Source organism: Colletotrichum graminicola (assembly GCF_000149035.1).
Source record: "Colletotrichum graminicola M1.001 genomic scaffold supercont1.6, whole genome shotgun sequence".
Classification (NCBI taxonomy): Eukaryota; Fungi; Ascomycota; class Sordariomycetes; order Glomerellales; family Glomerellaceae; genus Colletotrichum; species Colletotrichum graminicola.
Window position 1 is genome coordinate 488048 of NW_007361010.1, and position 18688 is coordinate 506735.

Sequence of the window (18688 nt, forward strand, 5' to 3'; positions counted from 1 at the left end):
ACACTGACTCTCGCTTTGGTGCGCATCCGGAAGGATGGAGATGGGGATGGGGATGGGGATGGGGCTGAATCCAGCCACGCCCATTCGAACCAGCTAGTCAAACCCGTCCAGCTCCCCTTCGTCCATTAGCTTTTTTTGGCTGTCTTGGGTTTACGGTTGTGGGCTAACAGTATTACTCCGTAGAAGCTGCTGGACTGTGAAGGGGTGGTGAGGAGAGCAATTGACCTTCGTAGTAAACTTTGTGTCACAGGGCCAGTGCCGCGACAGTCTAAACTCTCTCTGGTTTTGCTTTCCTTCTAATTCAGGGTCTCGCTTTGCCTTCGACAGAAGGGTGGAGAGGCTGGGCCACGAGGGAGAGATTCAAGGAGAAAACTCGGAAAGACTGTTGAGAAGGGGGTAGGCTGTTCGCAGGCCGCATGCTTGAGCTTAAGCCTGTTATTGATCGCATCGCGGCAAATCGATGCTGAGTGATGCCGTGTCATCGGCCACGCTCGCGCCTGTGTCGTCGTCCCCCTCCCGCGGTGGGTAATGTGACGACGGCATCACCGCCGCAAGACGAGTTTCTCCCCTTTCCTGTGCCCGGGAGTCTCGGGCCAGAGATGAGATCTCGATCATCAAAGCACGTCGCATGTAAGACGTGGGAGATGCGGGTGGTTGGTTTCCACTTCCATCGAGCATGTGGTGGCGCTGCTCCCCTCCACCCCCTTTTTCTTTTCTCCCCCTTCCTCCGTGCGCTGCGTCGCCTTCGTCCGATGTCGAAAGCTTACCATCGTCATGTCTCGCTTCCTTCCAGAACTTCCAGGGAAGGCACCTTGTCTCCCGACGGAGACTAGCGGTGAGCACGCGAGCCAGCGAGCCTACTGCCTTCCCTTACTTTCGCCCTTCCCACCACCCTTCGGTAGCCGGGTGCCGTACGGCCCGTCGTCGCGAGTCGTGGGCTGTGAGCGTGACCTTCACCCTTGGCGTTTCAAGAACCGCGGGTTTTCTTTATCCGCGGGGAATCTCTCATACCTCTTTGGGGGAGGGGGGGCGACAGCAATGGCGGCCGTTTCGCTTGTAACCGTTATGCTCGACTCGTTCGGGTTACTCGCCTTCTCCCGGTCTTCTCAAGTCGATCCAGTCAATCATTTGGCTGATGATCGTCTGTTCGATTTTCGGATCTTGAGGGGAGGGGCCCAGAAGGCTTCGGTGGTGATTGGGGAACGCTGTTGGTTGCTGTTGGCCTGGTGTTTCGTTTCGAAAAGAAAGATTGGACAAAGTGGGAAAGGCGGCACCTGCCAAGGACGTCACCGAAGATGTGTGCACATGATACCTTGGAGTATTTGGGATTTCTATATTTGTCATTTGTCCATTGATAGATCTGCGGTGTATACACATGCCATATCATATGCCCAGTGATATAATTTTGGGAGGTGGTGGTCCACGATGGCGATGGGTTAATCCTTACTAGCCACAAATACCAAAAGACAAGCGCGACTGCCAAATGTGGCGGCTTGATTATCGAGGAACAAGCAACTTGCAAGTGACTGATTGGCCATAGGTGCAGATGATCCTCGATCACAGGGTGGCTTTGAATGACTAAGGAGCTACGTGCCAGGCTGATATCCGTCAAGCTACCAGGGGTTGGATAGAGGCGCATCTCTGCAAGAGACAGACAGGGAAGAAGCTTGGACCGTATCGGCTGCCTATGATGCCCAACGTGGGGAGCTTCAATTTGGAACATCCGCTGTGAGACGGGCGGTGATCCCGAGATAGAGGTAGGGGATATCAATTTCCCTTTTCGAGTGCTTTGACATGATGTGCTGTGTGTCTTCGGATTCCATGTCGTTTGCGGTTCTTCCCGAGTTACTTCTTCTACAAGTCGTGTAGCTTATGACTCGCGGTTAACCAAGGGTGATCATCATACACGTAAGTGAGGGTGAGCCAAGTTTCCAAGTTTAGTAGTCGCAAGAGGAAATGTCACCTGGTATCCATGACGGTTGATGTGGAGTTATGATGACTGATAACTGCTGACCCGTCTTGGTATTAGTTGGCTCGAGGCGGTCTATATGCTGACGTGGCTCAACTCGCCAGCCTTTTGTTCCCTGTGAGCGAGTTGATCTGCTCACGCAGTTGCTGACTTCATGTGGACTGGGTCTTCTTAACGAATAGCACCTGTTTCCCCATTTGTAATATGTGAACGCAACCGCTTGTAATTCATAGAAGGTAATCCGGCCTCTGGCTACTTACCCCGTGGCTTGGAATAGCGCGTGTGGCCAAAGTATTTGCGTATGCATGTTGCATGTGTTCTCGAGTGACTTCGCGGGTGTCTATGGCTAATAGTCCTCACCGCGCAATATCTCTTCGATATATTCCCAGTGCAATGTTTAACAATAAGGCCGTGATGTTAACTTTTGTTTCAGCCTTCATCGTTTATTTACTCTTTCTGGTTTAAACAGTTCTTGCCGCTATTTGACCACGAATGCCCCATAGCCGTGTTATTGGCGGTCGCTCGTAGTGGTATACGATGCTGATATTCCTATCACGAGCTCGACTGGCCCAATACTCTGATTATTGAATTAGTTTTAATCACCGTCACATTAGAGATGTGACCGGGGGAGACTCTCGCAAGCGTCTGTTTGTGCTTAGGCATCTCAAGCCGCACGTAGCAAAGCGGTGGTAATGTCGCTATATTGTATTATCTCGCAGTATCAGCGGGCCTTGCTGTGACGTATTTGGCCAAATAGGAGTAAAAGACTATCCATCAAGTCGGTGTATTTATCAGTGATTAACTTCTACAATGCCAGTCAGCTTGATTCTTGCCAGCGGTAAAACCATTATACTCAGGGGATCACTATGGACTTAAAAGTACAAGTCATAGTTTCTGATGGAGGATTTCTTATGCTCGAATAGGACGAACTCTTGAAAAGTCTAATGGCGCATAATCCAAGGTCGTTTAATGAGCTCGCCAGACGCTTTCCAGGGCGGTACCTCTTCCGAACACGTTTTCGAAGTCTCTGGGCCCGGGCCATGCATGAAGGGCTCAAGAAGTGCATGTCAGAGCCGTCTTTGTTGTAACAGCATTTGAAGACTCCAACAATGTCGATGGCTAGATTACTGTTTTACGTTGGCTCCCCTAGACTGATGAGTAGCGGTCAGTTTTTGTAAATCTTGTTCCATGTTCCGAATATTGAAACAATTTTGGTGGTTTTCGCCTAGCTTGATACAAATTGCATCGATCCAGAAAGTATTTGACCTCAGTGAATTGCCAAACTTCCTTAGAAGCGCCTCGCCGTTTGACGTGATTGAGAATCTTCGCTACGCGATATGTTTGAACTCAGCAACAGTCAAGTCAAGCTCAGTTGACCGCAAGGTGAGAATAGAGAACCCGTCTCCATTCATCATGAAACAGGACGTAGGCTATAGAGCTGTGAGAATTCCTAAGGCGTCTTCACAGGTCGAGCAAGTAAGACACAACAGTTTTGTGACCTTGCCGAGGGACTGATTCTGGGTCTTTGCAGACGTGGCCAGCCAATTTGTGACTCAGCCAGAGCTGAGCCTGAATATCCACGAAAACGACGCGACGGTGGGTTACCCAGCTCCCTCTAGCCTCGTCGCCAAAAAAGCTCGGGAGGCGACTGGGTTGCTATGTAAGATTGGCGGCGCAGCCGAAACTTGCTGCTTACGATTGGATGCTTGCCACCTGAATAGGGGTGTGAGCAACGCACCTGCTTCTGGTGGCATGGCAAGTGCTGAGCAAGGTCGAAAAGAGAAATGAATAGCCAGATATATTTGCCTCGATGCCTTCGAGGCGTGCTAAGACGTGAGATATGTCATTGGCGGCAACGACATGAGCTCTAAAAGCTCCAGCAGGACAAACTTTCAGTTTATACAACAACTCTAGAATCAATAGGCACAGACTTGGTATAAGTAGCTTTGACCGGCCCTCGTCATCGGCGGGCTTAACAACCTTGACTGTAATCCAACAGGATAGCATGACCACAATCTCATCATGGTCTTCGGCACTGCCCCAGTCCCGTCAGTCTACCATGCAAGCCCGAATTCGTACGAGAAGACGTTGTCGGGCGCCACACTCGCGGGACCACATGACGTCGCTCTCCTTACTAACAGCAAGGAGGTTGAGGTTCTTGTACCTGTCAATGATGAACAGCAGGTGGCCGCGCCACACGCCATGCGTCATGTCCTTGACGTAATTGAAGGAGGCCTTGTCGATCTCGAAGGCTTTGGACTGCTGGTCGTCCAAGGGCCCGATTTAGTGGGACGCGCCGTGGCCATTCCACGAGATACTCTAGAAGAACTCGAAATATGACCGCTAGCAGCACGTCTGGAATTTCAAGCTCGTTTTCAGGCGTGTTGGTGGATGGATACCTAGGACTGAGGACTGGCAAACACGCCTTAGGGTTCGTGGCGGATGACTCATTTATCCAGAGATCATCTCCACGCCAGGCCCAGTTCCTGTTCTGGCCGGGGAGGTTGGTGTAAATTGTGGCCGTGTGGTCTTTGCTGGGCGAACATACCATTAAATGTGCAAAGGCGGCCGTGGCAGCCACCTGTGCCGGCACCAGAAGCACGGCCAGAACAGAGGGGCTTCATGGCCGGAGAAGAGAATTCACAACTAAGTAAAGATGAGATATTAATTGCTATATTGATGCCAGAATGTCGAGCGAGTGACGGCGACGGAACTTTATATGCTGCCCTGGCATCACATAGACCGGGGGTCCGAATTCATCTTCACGAAGACGACAGGTATTATCCCGCCAGCTTTTCACAACGATGGCCACTAACGCCGGTTGACAGGCCCCCGGTGACAGGCATAGGAACATTTAGCATGCTGGAGGTGTAAGAAGGTAGGTAAGAAGACCAGGGGTTCAAGCCCAGGCCTCTCGATTTTCCAGTCTCGCGACACCACAACACACCTACTTAGACACCTACCTGCACGGCGCGCCAAGTCCGAACGGGAGAACAGAAATGCCAGATCCTTCACGGGACATTGTGTGAATGGCTGCTCCATGTAGGAAGGGTTCTGATCACTGGCTTGCTGCGGTCTAGCTCACATTTACCGTTCTCATCATACCATGGTCCCATCTCCAAGGGTCGATAGCTGGGCAACCGGTCAAAACCCCTGGCTGTAGTATAATCCACAGCAGACGCACGGGAATTCTCTGAGGCGTAGTCTCCAGCGGCATGCACATGGGGCGACGTTCGAAGCGCTCGGTGCATGTTTGTCAGGTGGGACGGCAAAAACTATGCAGAGGAGACTCTGACGCAGGCCAAGCGGTGTTGGGATGGGGCAGTTGGCAACGAGTAGTTCTCTTCGTCGGCGTCGTCTGGATAAGCTCATATTATGTAATCTCAAGGCGGGCCCGTGCTCTCTGCCGTCTTGTTCTGTCCTACTAGGGTTAGAGCCCATCCATCGTACGTCGAGACCCTTCTATCAAGATTAGTTGACCTGGCCCTAGCACCCAGTGCAGTAAAAGCTGCCATTCATGATTCTTGTATGTTATTCGCCTTGCCTTGCCTTGCCGTTATAGCCTGTTGGGCTGACATACAGCTAGTAAGCACCCCCTAGAGCAGCTAAGAGATTTCAAACCCAAGTTAGGGGGTGGTGTAGGGCAGTTAACTAACACAACTGAAGCGATTCGGTATACCTGATTCCGTCTATGCTAAGTCTTCATCCTCGCCAGTCTGCCTAGCCACTGGGTGAACTCTACTTGTCCAGACCTGGGCATCTCTTCTTTCCCCTTTGTCCCTTTCCTCCGCCTGCCTTCTCTTCCTCTGCTTGCCCCCCAGCACCTCTGTCTCCCTTTTCTCCCCATCGCCCTACGCTTGGTGCTTCCGTGTAAAGTTCACAGCCCTCTGATACAACCGGTATCTATCTCGGCGGATAGAAGACACACTCGCAACCCCCAATCCGAAGCAATGGTGGTGCCAAGATGGCTCAGTATGTGTGTTGCTCTCCTCTAGTCCTACACCCGCCGTCCGTCCCATCGTTGACCTGAGCGCTTTACTCCACGCATACAGCATCCTCCTCGCCCTGAGCTTCGCCTCTTTCTGGCCCCAGCTTCTCCGACTCTGGGCCGCCGCGATGGCAACGGTATCTCCCACCCCCTCCCTACTTTCTGTTTGCTCCCATTTCCTTCTACAACCTGACATGAACCTGTTTCATGTCTTCGAGAGCCACACATCCGTGGACCGAAGTTAGCACTCCATCCCTCCAGTTTCGTTGCCTGCCTCATTCACCCGTCCGGCCACTGGTCATTTCTCCCCTAGGCCTCTCTCTCAATCTACATATTCTGCTTGCTCTTCTCCGTCGCCCCCCCTAGCGGTTGACGTCCTCGCCAACGATCCGTATGACAAAGACCAACGCTGGGCCGTGGCTCTCTTCGGCTACATGTACGCGTCCCTGGTTAACCACGCAACCCCCCTCGTCGGCGCCGCCGTCCTTTACTTCTAGGCCCGCAAGGTCCTCGCTTAGCCGCCCGGCTCGGACCCCGGCAGACTATCGCGTCACCAAGGCGTGGTATCGGCATACCGGCTTCGTGGTAGCAGACAGTCTCATTTTCGACGTCGTCTAGGCCGCCATTCTCTGGCCAGCGAAGCGCCGTGAGATCAACGGCGCGCTTGCCGGGGAGATGGAGCCCTTGCTGGCTAACTAGCCAGGTTATTCATGGTCTTCCTCGGTACAGTCTAGCAGTGTTTTGTAAGTGTTCAACGCGGCTCAAGATTTTGGCAGAGACGAACGAAACCTCAAGCGACTTTGGAGTAAGGTTTGCTTAGATGATACTCGTCGTCCATGGGTTAATAATGGTTTTTTCGTGTTAGAATTTTCTTTTTGAGCCTTTTCCCCCCGCCAAGTAATCATTGGCGATACATGCTCGTATTCACTGCCATCTGTGTATACACAGGTATTTAAAGAAAAGAAAATAGGGTAGGAACGTATTCGACGGGTAGTAGTAAGCGCAGAACTATAGACAACAACTACCATAATGAATATAAGCAGACTTGACAGGCCCTACTATGTAGAGCACTTTACTACATAGAAACAAGCTACTTTCAGTCCTATGAAATGCCCCTAAGTGGTCCTATTTCGTGATACCATAGCTATAAGGCGTGCGAAACGTGCATTGGTGCCGTGTCATTGTGGAAAGCAATGTCGAGATCGTTATAAGCGAGCCACAGGTGCTCCACTAGATGTATATACTGTTTCCAAAGTAAATTCATGTAGCAATCCACTCTTATTGTAGAAAGGGTTCAGTGATGAAAACGGGGCTGCACCGTGCACGGCACGCCGGTCATGTGCCCATAGGCGTGACCAAAGTTTCTCCCGCTAGCCGAATCGCGAACGGACTCAGCCGAAAGATTCCTGCCAGCGACCTCATCCGAGCTGCCTCAAGCATCACATCCCATTGCCAGCTCAGCCCATCATGAACTCTTTCCGCTTCGCGCGCGCGGCTCTCAGAGCCCGCCCTGCTGCCATCCGCGCCCCCCTTCAGCGCAGAACTTACGCAGATGCCGTCCCGGACAAGGCAAGCACCGCACTGCATCCTCCGAGCTGGCCCTCGAACTTCCGCTGACGGTTTGCAGATCAAGCTGAGCCTGTCGCTCCCTCACCAGGTACGAACCCGATGATTTACGAACCCATTGAGCGACACACGAGCCGACGATGACGATTCGGCACAACGGGGAGCCAATTGAAGGACCGGAGCTAATTGCCGCAACCGCAGTCTATCTACAAGTCCCAGGATGTTGTGCAGGTCAACATCCCCGCCGAGTCCGGCGAGATGGGTGTTCTCGCCAACCACGTTCCCTCAATTGAGCAGCTCAAGTCCGGCCTGGTCGAGATCATCGAGGAGAGCGGTCCCAGCAAGCAGTTCTTCCGTACGTCACATCACAACAAACTTTCCAAGGGATGGCAAGGATGAGAAAACTGACGGGGAATGCCCGCCTACAGTGTCCGGCGGTTTCGCCGTTGTCCAGCCCAACTCCGTCCTTAGCATCAATGCCACCGAGGGATACCCCCTCGAGGACTTCAGCGCTGAGGCTGTCAAGTCTCAGATTGCCGAAGCCCAGAAGGTTGCCTCCGGCAGCGGAAGCGAGCAGGACATCGCCGAGGCCAAGATTGAGTTGGAGGTTAGTGCCCACGCAAGTGAAGATGCATGCTCGAGCTGCTAATATTTGTTTCCTAGGTTCTCGAGAGCCTGCAGGCTGCTCTGAAATAGAGTGTAAAAGAAGGTCGTGGGTGACATGACGTTGTACATCAAAATACTCGGATTCCCTATCTCATCTAACATCGCATAATTGAACCCACTTGCGACGTTTTCCAGCGTTCCTTCGCTCTCCAGCTGTACCGCGTGCATGCCGTGCATCCTGCTCAACGTGTGGGGCGGTCCTTTCCTTGTGTGACGGGAGTAATGCTGCCAGGTCCTCGGCTGGTCCTGTCTCCTTTCCATGCTGCAGTCCCTGCCTGGCCTCTGCCTTCTGACTTTCCCCAAAATATATTGATCCTGACCTCTCTCGAGGCAATCCTACTACCCTAGGTAATGTTCCGCATCGCCCATCAACGAGCATCATTTCTCATACGCCCGTGGCCCATCCATTACAGTACCATTTTACGCTTACCCCAGCATCGTGCGACATTTCATAATTACTACCCACTATCTCCTGATATGGAAGATCCTTTCGTTGACGATTATCGTCCTCCCGATGTCAATACTGTCATTACGCTGCCTGACGACGGTGACATCCCAGATGGTTTAGTATCTGCGAGGCGTCAGAAGTTCACGAGGCAACCCTCTATTTGCGTGTCAGACCGCGAGCCATCACCTCCAGACGCGAGAGAACGCGAGAGTACTTGGTTCGGCTAGGGTCAGCGGACCAACAAAATCTTTGCGAGGCCGGCGACACGCAGCACACTGGTTGCCGAATCTCAAGCACCGTCTCAAGGCCATTTGTTTATGGGCTTGGTACCGGACGAAGGCTCTCAACGAAGCAGTCAAGGTGTCACGTCCACGTTACGTCGGCAGCACTCTGTCCGTCTGACACCCACCGGGAAGGCAGATCTGGGGCGTCTACAGATTCTCCAGACGGCCTCGACAGGGCGTCTTCGATTACGACCCAGCAAGACACAAAATCAGCTTGCCGCGAGGCCTACACTCTCAATGAGGCCCGCATCACATACAGAACAGTATCGTCTTTTCTCTAACCAGTCTGCTTCCTCGGATTACTCTCGGGGGACTGAGCGAACCTCGTCCACTATTCGGAAACGTCATGCTCGGGACATCTTTGCAGAGTTTGGCATCTCTCGTCCATCCGGATGGCTCTCTGATGACGAAGGAGAGGACTTCTCGCGTCACCAAGACGGGGCCAACAGCATTCCCCGCCATGCATTCAATACATGCCATTCCTGCGGAGTTGAAGTTACATCTCGAACGTATTGCAGCACGTGTGGACACGCAGTCTGCCCGCAATGTGCGAGTGAGATACCAGACGACGAGGTGTCGCTTGGCGCTGAGCACGTAGAAAGCACGCAGCAGAGCGCCTTGACGAGCCAACGGCTCACATTGAACGCGATCGAAGAGCGCAGTCGATCATCACCTCCATTGGAAGTCACGAAAATTTTCAAGAGCAGACCTGCGTCCACTTCAGCTATCCTCAAAGATAACCCATTCATCCGTGCAGACAGAAAGATGAAAACCACTGCGGCAGTGCCTCAGATAACTGATACAGCTGCCCGGGCGAACCAGGCATCGAGGCTATCAGATTGCGTACCCAAACAGGCCGACCTGGGCATCGTGGACACACACGGAGACTATGAGAACCCCAGATGCAATGCCATTCATGCTGACCACCATCCTGGCCCCTACAATGTTACGTGCATCATGGAACAGCAGGCCCCTGCAGAAAACATCGGCGACTCGGACCAGTTGCTTCCACATCGTTCGTCGGCCGACCCGGTCCAGGACAGGATTGACAAGATGTACCACCATGCCGAAGATCTGAAGCGTTCTCAGCACATCATGGAGCACCTTGCCGCAGGCTTCATTCCGATGAAAGGAGCTACCCATGTGCCTCGCGATAATGTCTCGAAGGCAACTATGGCATCGACACGTTCCATGGAAAACATGCTGTCACAGGTCAGCAGCACCGGCCTCAATCGAGAAAAACTAGTGAGCCTGGACATGGCGATGACCGAGGACAGAAAGTACACCAGGGCTTAGAAGGCCCATGATATGGAAAGATCGCGGTCCTTTGATGTGGATCCGGTCAAGAAGAAAAGTTCAGATTCTACCTCTGTACGTGCAGCGAGACAACTTTCTCGTTCGCCGTCTTGGCTGAAAAGTCCCGGTCAGGCGAGGAGCAGACTGGCTTCAATAGAGAGCAAGAGTACGCCTCAAATGAACAGCTCGAACAGAAATAGTTCCGCTGTCATGTCCTCATTGGAACCAGAGACACGCAGCCCTCCAGCATCTACGGTATCACTTCAGAGCACCAAAAGCAGTAGCCAGCTATCACAGAACCAGATCACACAGTACGGGTCTCCGACAAGCCAGCAGAAAATCCAGTGGCCGAAGTTGAAGAAAGTGGTCCAAAAGACAATACTCGAAACGAACAAGGAGCCGTTGCCGTGGATGAGAAAACAGTTACGTCGGGTGCAGAAGGAGGAAAACATGTCCCTGCAGGTTCGGGAACAGAAGTCATCCGACGTTGAGTCTTGGAGATCGCAGCTTCGGAAGACCCAAGCGTTGGATGATGATTCCCCCGGAGAACAGTACGGCGGGGGCGAAAACTACGGCGACCACAACAAGCGAGCTGACACCTGCCTGACTTGTCGTCATGAGACGCCTTCGCCATCACCATTCCTTGCTAATGCTGTCGAACTAACTCCGGATGTTACCACGGAGGCGTCAGAAGCGGCAGGCGATACTAGACAACAGGGCCGCAATGAACAGTCGTACAGGGTGAATCAGAAGCGTCTAGAGGAGATACGAATTTCAAACTCTACGCAATCGACGTCGCAAACTTTGCAAATGACGAAGGCGGAATCGGATACTGTCACCCACGTTTCTCAGACTAGCGAGGCTGTCCCTTCTGATTTGGACTCGGCTCCAGTCGAAGAGGCACGTGTCGACAGCGCTGAGCAATCCAGCGTTGAGCCACCCCGGAGCTGCACTGGCGATGTCGAGGTCTTTAGCCCAATGCCCATTATGCCGCCCAACCACACGTGCTCCTGGAAGGAACGGTACCTGAACTTGACGGCCGAAGTGCGGCAGCTGAAGGCGGAGATTGTGTCCCAGGAACAACACAACTCGCCCGGGCGGGTTGATATTGAGACCAACGCCAGCCAGAGCGACAATGACCTGGGTGTCGAGGGGCTTACCATAGTCATGCACCTGAAGGGCAAAGACGACCTTATCATCAACACTGACTTGACTCAGGTGTCCTCCAATGTATAAAACTCGAGAGGACGCTAGGGTTGAAATTGCCGTTGGAGTACGGAGTAGACTAGGCAGGATGGGCAGGACTATGGAAACGATGACACAAGCATGAGTTAGACAACAAGTAACTGAATAGATTGGTTTCATTGCTACCCTCATGGCCCCCATCGGGGTGCAATGTGCCGTAGACAACACCCAAGAGTTGGCATCAACCCGTAACCATCGAGATGGTTGCATGACTACCCTGCCCTGGTTCTCTGCCAAAGACCCGGCATGACTGCTCCAAGTTGTCCCCCCGTCCTGGGACCGATCAAAGATCAGGCAAAGTCTAAATCACCAAGCCACCAAAAAGCGGTAGTCCCAAAGCTCCTCTTCATAAAGCGTCTCTCGCAAACGAAGCCATGTAAATAAACCAATGTAAAATGGCAATCAACAAGAAATGCTAGTCTGCGCGCCGTGTTCGTCTACACATCATGCCGAACATCTAGTTCCCCGAGGCCCCGCAGGCCACAAATGGAGGCCGACAGAGCGGAGGGAGGAATGTAAATGCTTTCGGTCTATAGGGTATCAAGAAATGGCCCCTCGCGAGTCTACCTACCCGTACCCAGCCATGCAAATCCGTTGTTTGGAGCCCTCTTGTAAAGGAGACGTTTATGCGTGTTCATTTGAGAATATCCTCCCTGTTCAAGGAAGATTCTAATGCGCTGGCTCGTCTGATACTGTAGCTCTCAGTCTCTTGCAGAGTATGCATGCCTCATAGGGACGAGACGGTATCCGTGACAGCGTCGGTGCCGGTGGTCTTCGCGGAAGTAGCGTCGTGAGCAACCTTCAAGGGTCTGCCTTGAGCCTTCTCAGAGAGGCTGATGAGCTCCTCCAACATGAGATCTCGCGTCTTCTGGGTAAGCTCGTCGACATCGGCGGCGGTCAGGCCAGTCGTGGGGATCGGGTCGAGAACTGCGTCAAGACGAGTCAGCATAAGTCTAAACCTTGTCCGGATCACGATGGAAACCAGTTGACTTACCCTTGACGGGGATCTTGCCAGAGTTGAAGACGAGGCCCTTGAGCCAGAGAACGTGGCTGTAGTTGGCGACGACGCAGGGAACGATGGGCACGCCGGCCTGGACGGCGAGGTGAAAGGCGCCCTTCTTGAATGGCAGCAGTACAGGGTCCTTTGCGTAGCTACGAGTACCCTCGGGGAACATGTAGACGCTCTGGTTTCTCTTACGAATCTGATCCGCAGCGCCAGACATGACATCCCTGGCATCCTTTGTGTTCTTGCGATCGATGAAGATGGAGCCGCTCAGGGTCATGAACCAGCCGAGGATGGGCGTCTTCTTGAGCGAGGCCTTTGCGGTGACGCTGCAGTATTTGGGGAACATGGCGCCCAGCATGAGGACATCGAGCTCGGTCTGGTGGTTGCCGACGAAGACGGCCGGGCGTGTGTTGTTGAGGACGTTGTTGGGATCGATGACCTCAAAGGTGATGCCTGTCGTCAGGGCCATGAGATAGCTGAAAGCCCGGCCGGTCATCCACTGCGCGATGCCCTGCTCGCCAATGAGGCGCAAAAAGATGGAGGCGAAGACACCCCAGCCAGCCGCTAACGCCAGCGAGATGTAGGAGGCCAGGACGCGGGCGGCGAAGGCGGCCTTCGGAACGACGAAGGACAACATGTAGAGGGCAACGACGAGGGCGGCGTAACCCTTGAAAAAAGAGAAGATGAAGCCCAGAAAAGACGACATGACTGCTGGTGAGTATGCGCCTGGTCGGTGCGGCGGCGGCAGCTGGCGTAAAAAGGGTACAGGCGCGCGGAAGCTTGGAGAAAGAGATGATAGTCAGAACGGCGGGCGTTTAGCTTCTTTGGGGCGCGGTGGCGGAGGGGCGCACCTCGAGGCAGATATGTTGAGGAGGGAGCTTCGAACGCGGGGTTTAGGCAGTGGAACGAAGGATCGTCACAAGGGCGAGGCGGAACGACACAACAAGCCAGAGAGGGAGAGATGGAGAAGGGGGAGATGGAAAGAGAAGGCGGAAAGGCTACAGCTTCCGAAGACACATGTTACGGGGGGGGGAGCGTAATGCGTGAGTTGGAGGTGTGTCTCAGGGAGGGAAGATTGACGAGACTGGGGGCCAATGACGATGTAAGGGAATCAATCGGAGTTGGCGAGCAGGCTTTCCGATGAGCAGCAAGTCGTACCTTGCGGCAGCGGCCAGAGGAAAGAGAAATGGAAACGTGACAGGAACCGCACACTCACTTGCTGCACTTGGACCGCACACCTCACCGCACCATACCACAAGCTAGGCGGCGACCATGGCCCCAGTCGTCAGTCATGGGTCGTGAACTGGGTCGCAACCCAGCAAGGTCGAGGTCAGCAAGAGGTGTGGGGTTTTCCTCGTGCTGGTTCGTCCCAGAGATTTTTTTATTTTATTTTTTGGTGGGATGACTTGAGGGAGAGGAGGGGAAGCTAATGCCCCTCAAGCGCAGGTCGTTGGGGAAAAAGTGCCGGCCCACGCGTAGGTAACAACGGCTGGGAGAAGACGGTTCCTTGCTGACGCCGGCCGATTGTGCAGTATTCCATGAGTGCGCAGCAAGGTTTACCCAGGTAGGTATGTAACTGTGTGATTGAGAAGGAACATCTTCGGGTCAACTCCCCCCAAATTCGACCCAGACCGTTATGGGCGCTAGGCCACATTGAACCTGGTGTCCTGTCGACAGGTCTCTAGCACATGTCATTATGCCGTCTTCATATATACCATGTGCTGGCTACACGAGCGGACGAACGGACGAACGGGACACCTGATGAGAGAGGGAGGGGCGGGTAAAGACAGACAGACAGACAGACATTGGTGCACCAAGCATAGATAGATCTTGAGACGACTCTTTGCAATCCCACGTACGGATAGGTTGTTTTTCTTTTGTGAGCGGTGGTTGGCTTGCTGGTACTGTTGGGGAGCCATGCCAGGACCAGACGGGAGGCTAAGGTAGGTTGGTTAGCGTACCTACAAGAAGACAAGATTTTTGGCTGGTGCACATGGCACGTGTAAAAGTAAAAATGAAAGAAAAGTTGCGAATGCTGAGGAAAGACGACGGCGCCTTCCTTGATCTGTCTTCCTGACACCATTTTGGTGTACAATGTGCTACTTACCCACCCTGCCACCTACCTACCTGGGTAGGTACGTGGGTACGGTACCTAGGTAGGTAGTTGCGCTCTCAACCTGAGGCCGCAGCGTTCCAGCTAGGTTAGTCAGCATGCTGCTCCTGCTTCACCTGTAGGTACCTAGTGCTCAGGAATGAGTTGTTGGGTCTATTTCAAGTTCCAAGAAGAAAACCTCTTTCTCCGTCCACGAAAGGATCTGATATTTATGCGTGCATATCGGATCAACATGATATTGATAGATGCTCGCTAGCTCGCAATGCGACCAAAATGCAGCAGCTGGAGCAGTGTTCGTGGAAGGATGCCCAAGTTGAATTTGATTAGATACTCTAGGCCTATTTATATGGATCTTGCTGCAAATGTGCTTACAGACCAGACCCCCTTTCCTCCATGTCTTGGGGCTTCTGTATTGTTGGTCTCAGCGGCTGGAGTTGTGTTACGAGGGAGCTAAACCGTTAGAGCGGTTCTGTGTACTCCGTAGCGCAAGCTAGGATCGACGGGTATCCAACAGCCCTGTGAAAAAACCTATCTATTATGTAGAAATGACAATGACACCCTCTTCAACTCACTCAACCAACCCACCTCGCCTGATGTCTCGGAGCCATTCTATCGCCAGTACTCCGTACTCCGTAGCTGCAATATTCGTGATGGCTAAGCCAGACATCCGAGTGCTTGGCACACATGCACTCCCTTTTCTCCATCTTCAAATTGAAAACTCCACCAGAGCCTTTCAAGTAATCGGAATCTCACGAGCCTCGGTAGCTATGGATCAAAGTGCACCTAGTGTAGTGTGCAATTACCATAACCATATCTAGCTAGACCGGATCCCCCAAGCCCAGGTATCCGTGCGTACAGCGCAGTTTGCAGGGATCGTTATCGATAAGCACCAGTGACAGTCTGCTGACTAACGTTGATACCGGCGCGTCCGGTCAGGGGTCGTCGGTAACTGTTGCCCGACGGCGAGGAGCTTCGTAACCTTGACCGCACGACAGTCGTCGAGCGCATCACCAATCACCTCGAATTCGTCCTTTGAAATATCATCCTACCGTCGAAATCCACCTTTCGCTGCAAACTAAAGTCTGCCTCTACCGAATTTTGCTCTGCCCATTGTCGGCGCATCTCCCCACTGCTGTAGGATGACCTCGAGTCGCTAAGATTCCGACCATGCCCTCCCGCCGGGCACAACCCCCCCTCTCGGTCCGCTTGCCGGCGGCCAATGCCCAGCCCGAACTGCCTCCCATAGCTGCTCTTTTTCTCATCGACTTCGACGTCAAGGCTGGATACACGATTGTCTGGAAGCAGGCTGCACCCGGGATCGAGCTTGAGGGTCTTGTTGAGTACAAGAGTCTGCCATCGGGCCTTCACACCGTTCCCGACGACTTGATATACTTTGTTCACGACGGGGAACATGCTGGATTGAGTGCATTCATCAACACGCCATGTGATGAAGAGGAGGCGCGCCACGCGCGCATGATTGCCGTCGGCGTTTTGGTCCCCCTCAGCTATGGCCGCCTAGGCCGGGCATGGCGGCATGCCGAGGGCTTGAAAGGCATTGCATCGTAAGTGAATATTGCCACAGCGTGACCGTTGCACGTTTTGATTGTTTTACCAGAAAACTTGCCGAGGATCGCAAGAATACTGGTCTTCTTGATGAATACTGGGAGAAGAACAAGGCCAAGGGAGGGGCTGAGCAGGAACGGCCGGCGCTGGAGTCCCCATCCATCAGTTTCAGCGCCCAAGCTTCCCAGCCCAAAACGGCACATCACAGCCGGAACCGCTCTGCGTCAGACGGCGCTTCATTGCTGCCGTATGGCCACCGGCTCTCCCCTTACCATCCAGCCTGGAGCTTGACGGCACTCCTGGATACCTTTGGACCGCTCATTTTCCCCATTCACAGGGCTGCTTTGCTGCGAAAGCGCATATTGATCTCATGCCACGCGCCGGTGCGTGAAATCTGCAATTTTGGTGCGTCCAACTGACATGATGACGGCGGCCTGTACTGACATTGGTGCAGTATACAACATTTCCGTTCTCTCAAATATTCCCCACACGGTAACGGAGCTACTGGCTCCAACGTCATCCTCGCAACGCTTGAGGCCCCTTTTCACCATTGGAGTTCACGACATCCCTTTCTTGATGGAGGATTTTGAGGCTTCGAAACGGCGGAAGGCTGGCGGCAACGACAACTTCGCAGATGAGTCAGGTTCTGGCTGGATCGCCTGCACAACCGACAGCATTCTTGCCATGAAAGACACCCTTTGGGATATGCTCATAACCATGCCCCCACCCTATGCGCCCAACGCCAAGGAGAAGGTTTGGCCCACGGTTGAATGCCCCCGCGGCGTGCCTGTCAAAGCAACACAACGGGATTTGAGAAGGTTTCGTGCACTCAAGTCTGGTCTTGTCAGGCTGACAGCAACCACGCCAAAGCCAATGACAGCGGAAAGCCCACGATCAGACACATCGCCAGGTGTCAAGCTTACGACTGACGTCTCTCCTACCCCGAGACTCGAGAATGACAAGACCTTGGACAAGATTGTCGAGCCGCCGAGCTGGACAGCGCTGGCATACAGCGGGTTCATGTGGTGGGCAAGCGCCGGTGAGCAGGCTCGCAGCGAAGAGCAGGAGGAGGCGGCCAACGATGCGGCGTTGCTGGCAGATCTTGGGTTGACGCCACATACGCCGAGCATGTCGAAACCCCCGAAAGCACGTTCCTCGGCACCGGGCGGCATGGCCGACTCGATCGCGTCCATCACATCCCGGCCTGCTGTAGGACCAGATGACGATGAAGCAAGAGCGGAGCTCGCTATCATTGCATACTTTCATCGATTAACGGCGCAAATGCTGACAGTGATGGGGGATCTTGTGGAGCGTTCGAGCGACTGCTACGAAGACGACGACGACGAGGGGGCCCCGGACTCGAACTATGTTCTCCTCCTGTCCGACAGTGAGCCTGAGCGCAGCACCGTACGAGTTGGCAGCGATACACTCGAGAGCATGGGCCTTGATGTCTGGGATGCGCATGATGCCGAATTCGTCAAGGAGCTCATGGCCAAGTACTTTGATCGTCAACCCTACATTGAGGGTAAAGGGGTCGAGGTTTGCGGAGTCCGCGTCTGCTGAGTATTTGCTTCCAGGCTCGAAACATTTGCTTCTTCTTGTAAGCAGCACCATATATGGTGGGGGATTTGTCGGGGGCGGCACTTCTTGGACGGGCTTTATCTCACTCTCAGGCTTTTGTCCGTTTGTCTCTAGATTTGTAGGCGTTGGATAATTGGTTTCTGGAGAACGTTTGAGCTACTTTCCTGTACACGACAGTGGGTTGTGATGAAACCCGGGAGATTTTTTTCTTCTTCTTCTTTCCCCGCCTGATCTAAATGAACGACAGCGATTGCAGTGTTTGGGGTTGAACTTATACGCCATGTGGCTTGCGAATCAAATAGGACTTGGCGACTGTGTTCGAGGCCGACTCCATTCAACAACGAGCCAGGCTTCGGTTTCTTGAGAAACAATGCAACACTTTGTAGTCATTGGGTTTCTCCGTCAACAATCGGCACATGACAAAACACAACAAAGAGCCGGGGTTGGCAAAGTAGATTGATAGGGCTGACCTGGATCAGCCAAGTAAGGGGGACGCACACGGCCAAAATGGACAAAATGAGGGGTGGGGGGCATTCGGGCAGCACCATCGTCACCAAAAAGCAATTCAGCTCGCGCTGGCGGACGCTACCTAGGGGTACTTTGTGTCATGCATAGCATTTAGGTAGTGTGTGGGCTATGGAAAGGTCCAGAAGGCAAGGCGAATGAATATCCGCTCATTTTGTTATGTTGATGCCATGGCGCAAAACAAGGGACGACTTGGCCGATAATTGGCTTGGTAATAAGTAGAGGGGAACACCAAGCCAGGAACCCCGCCCTTGCTGCGCTGTGCTGTGCTGTGCTGTGCTGTGCTGGTCCTGGTGTCTGCGAGGCGGGGGAGTGATTATGCCTGAGCCCCTCATTGAAATTAGCTTCCGGTCTTCAGTAGAAATACAACATTGGACAACCCGACAGTGGTTAGACAGGCTGACAGGCAAGCATGCTGTCCTCACAGACTCACAGTCC

At 53.3% G+C, this 18688-nt stretch overlaps 8 protein-coding genes across 8 annotated transcripts; 7 read left to right on the forward strand and 1 right to left on the reverse strand.

Annotated features, from left to right (window-relative positions):
* Positions 1–3991: 3991 nt before the first annotated feature.
* GLRG_02183 (uncharacterized protein) lies at positions 3992–4309 on the forward strand (the record flags this gene model as incomplete). Its single annotated transcript, XM_008092841.1, has 1 exon — positions 3992–4309. The coding sequence occupies one exon, from the start codon at positions 3992–3994 to the stop codon at positions 4307–4309; it is 318 nt and encodes a 105-aa protein (XP_008091032.1).
* A 3115-nt stretch (positions 4310–7424) lies between these two features.
* Positions 7425–8219, forward strand: GLRG_02184 (ATP synthase; the record flags this gene model as incomplete). The annotated part of the gene is made up of 5 exons (XM_008092842.1): positions 7425–7514; positions 7585–7614; positions 7725–7878; positions 7952–8130; positions 8187–8219. 5 exons carry the CDS (start codon positions 7425–7427, stop codon positions 8217–8219), a joined length of 486 nt encoding a protein of 161 aa, XP_008091033.1.
* A 447-nt stretch (positions 8220–8666) lies between these two features.
* On the forward strand, positions 8667–8864 carry GLRG_02185 (uncharacterized protein; the record flags this gene model as incomplete). The annotated part of the gene is made up of 1 exon (XM_008092843.1): positions 8667–8864. One exon carries the CDS (start codon positions 8667–8669, stop codon positions 8862–8864), a length of 198 nt encoding a protein of 65 aa, XP_008091034.1.
* An 822-nt stretch (positions 8865–9686) lies between these two features.
* Positions 9687–10217, forward strand: GLRG_02186 (uncharacterized protein; the record flags this gene model as incomplete). The annotated part of the gene is made up of 1 exon (XM_008092844.1): positions 9687–10217. One exon carries the CDS (start codon positions 9687–9689, stop codon positions 10215–10217), a length of 531 nt encoding a protein of 176 aa, XP_008091035.1.
* A 210-nt stretch (positions 10218–10427) lies between these two features.
* Positions 10428–11453, forward strand: GLRG_02187 (uncharacterized protein; the record flags this gene model as incomplete). The annotated part of the gene is made up of 1 exon (XM_008092845.1): positions 10428–11453. The coding sequence occupies one exon, from the start codon at positions 10428–10430 to the stop codon at positions 11451–11453; it is 1026 nt and encodes a 341-aa protein (XP_008091036.1).
* A 421-nt stretch (positions 11454–11874) lies between these two features.
* Positions 11875–12135, forward strand: GLRG_02188 (uncharacterized protein; the record flags this gene model as incomplete). The annotated part of the gene is made up of 1 exon (XM_008092846.1): positions 11875–12135. One exon carries the CDS (start codon positions 11875–11877, stop codon positions 12133–12135), a length of 261 nt encoding a protein of 86 aa, XP_008091037.1.
* Positions 12136–12189: 54 nt separating this feature from the next.
* GLRG_02189 (acyltransferase) lies at positions 12190–13174 on the reverse strand (the record flags this gene model as incomplete). Its single annotated transcript, XM_008092847.1, has 2 exons — positions 12190–12389; positions 12457–13174. 2 exons carry the CDS (start codon positions 13172–13174, stop codon positions 12190–12192), a joined length of 918 nt encoding a protein of 305 aa, XP_008091038.1.
* Positions 13175–15748: 2574 nt separating this feature from the next.
* On the forward strand, positions 15749–17707 carry GLRG_02190 (uncharacterized protein; the record flags this gene model as incomplete). The annotated part of the gene is made up of 3 exons (XM_008092848.1): positions 15749–16143; positions 16197–16549; positions 16599–17707. The coding sequence occupies 3 exons, from the start codon at positions 15749–15751 to the stop codon at positions 17705–17707; spliced, it is 1857 nt and encodes a 618-aa protein (XP_008091039.1).
* Positions 17708–18688: the final 981 nt, after the last annotated feature.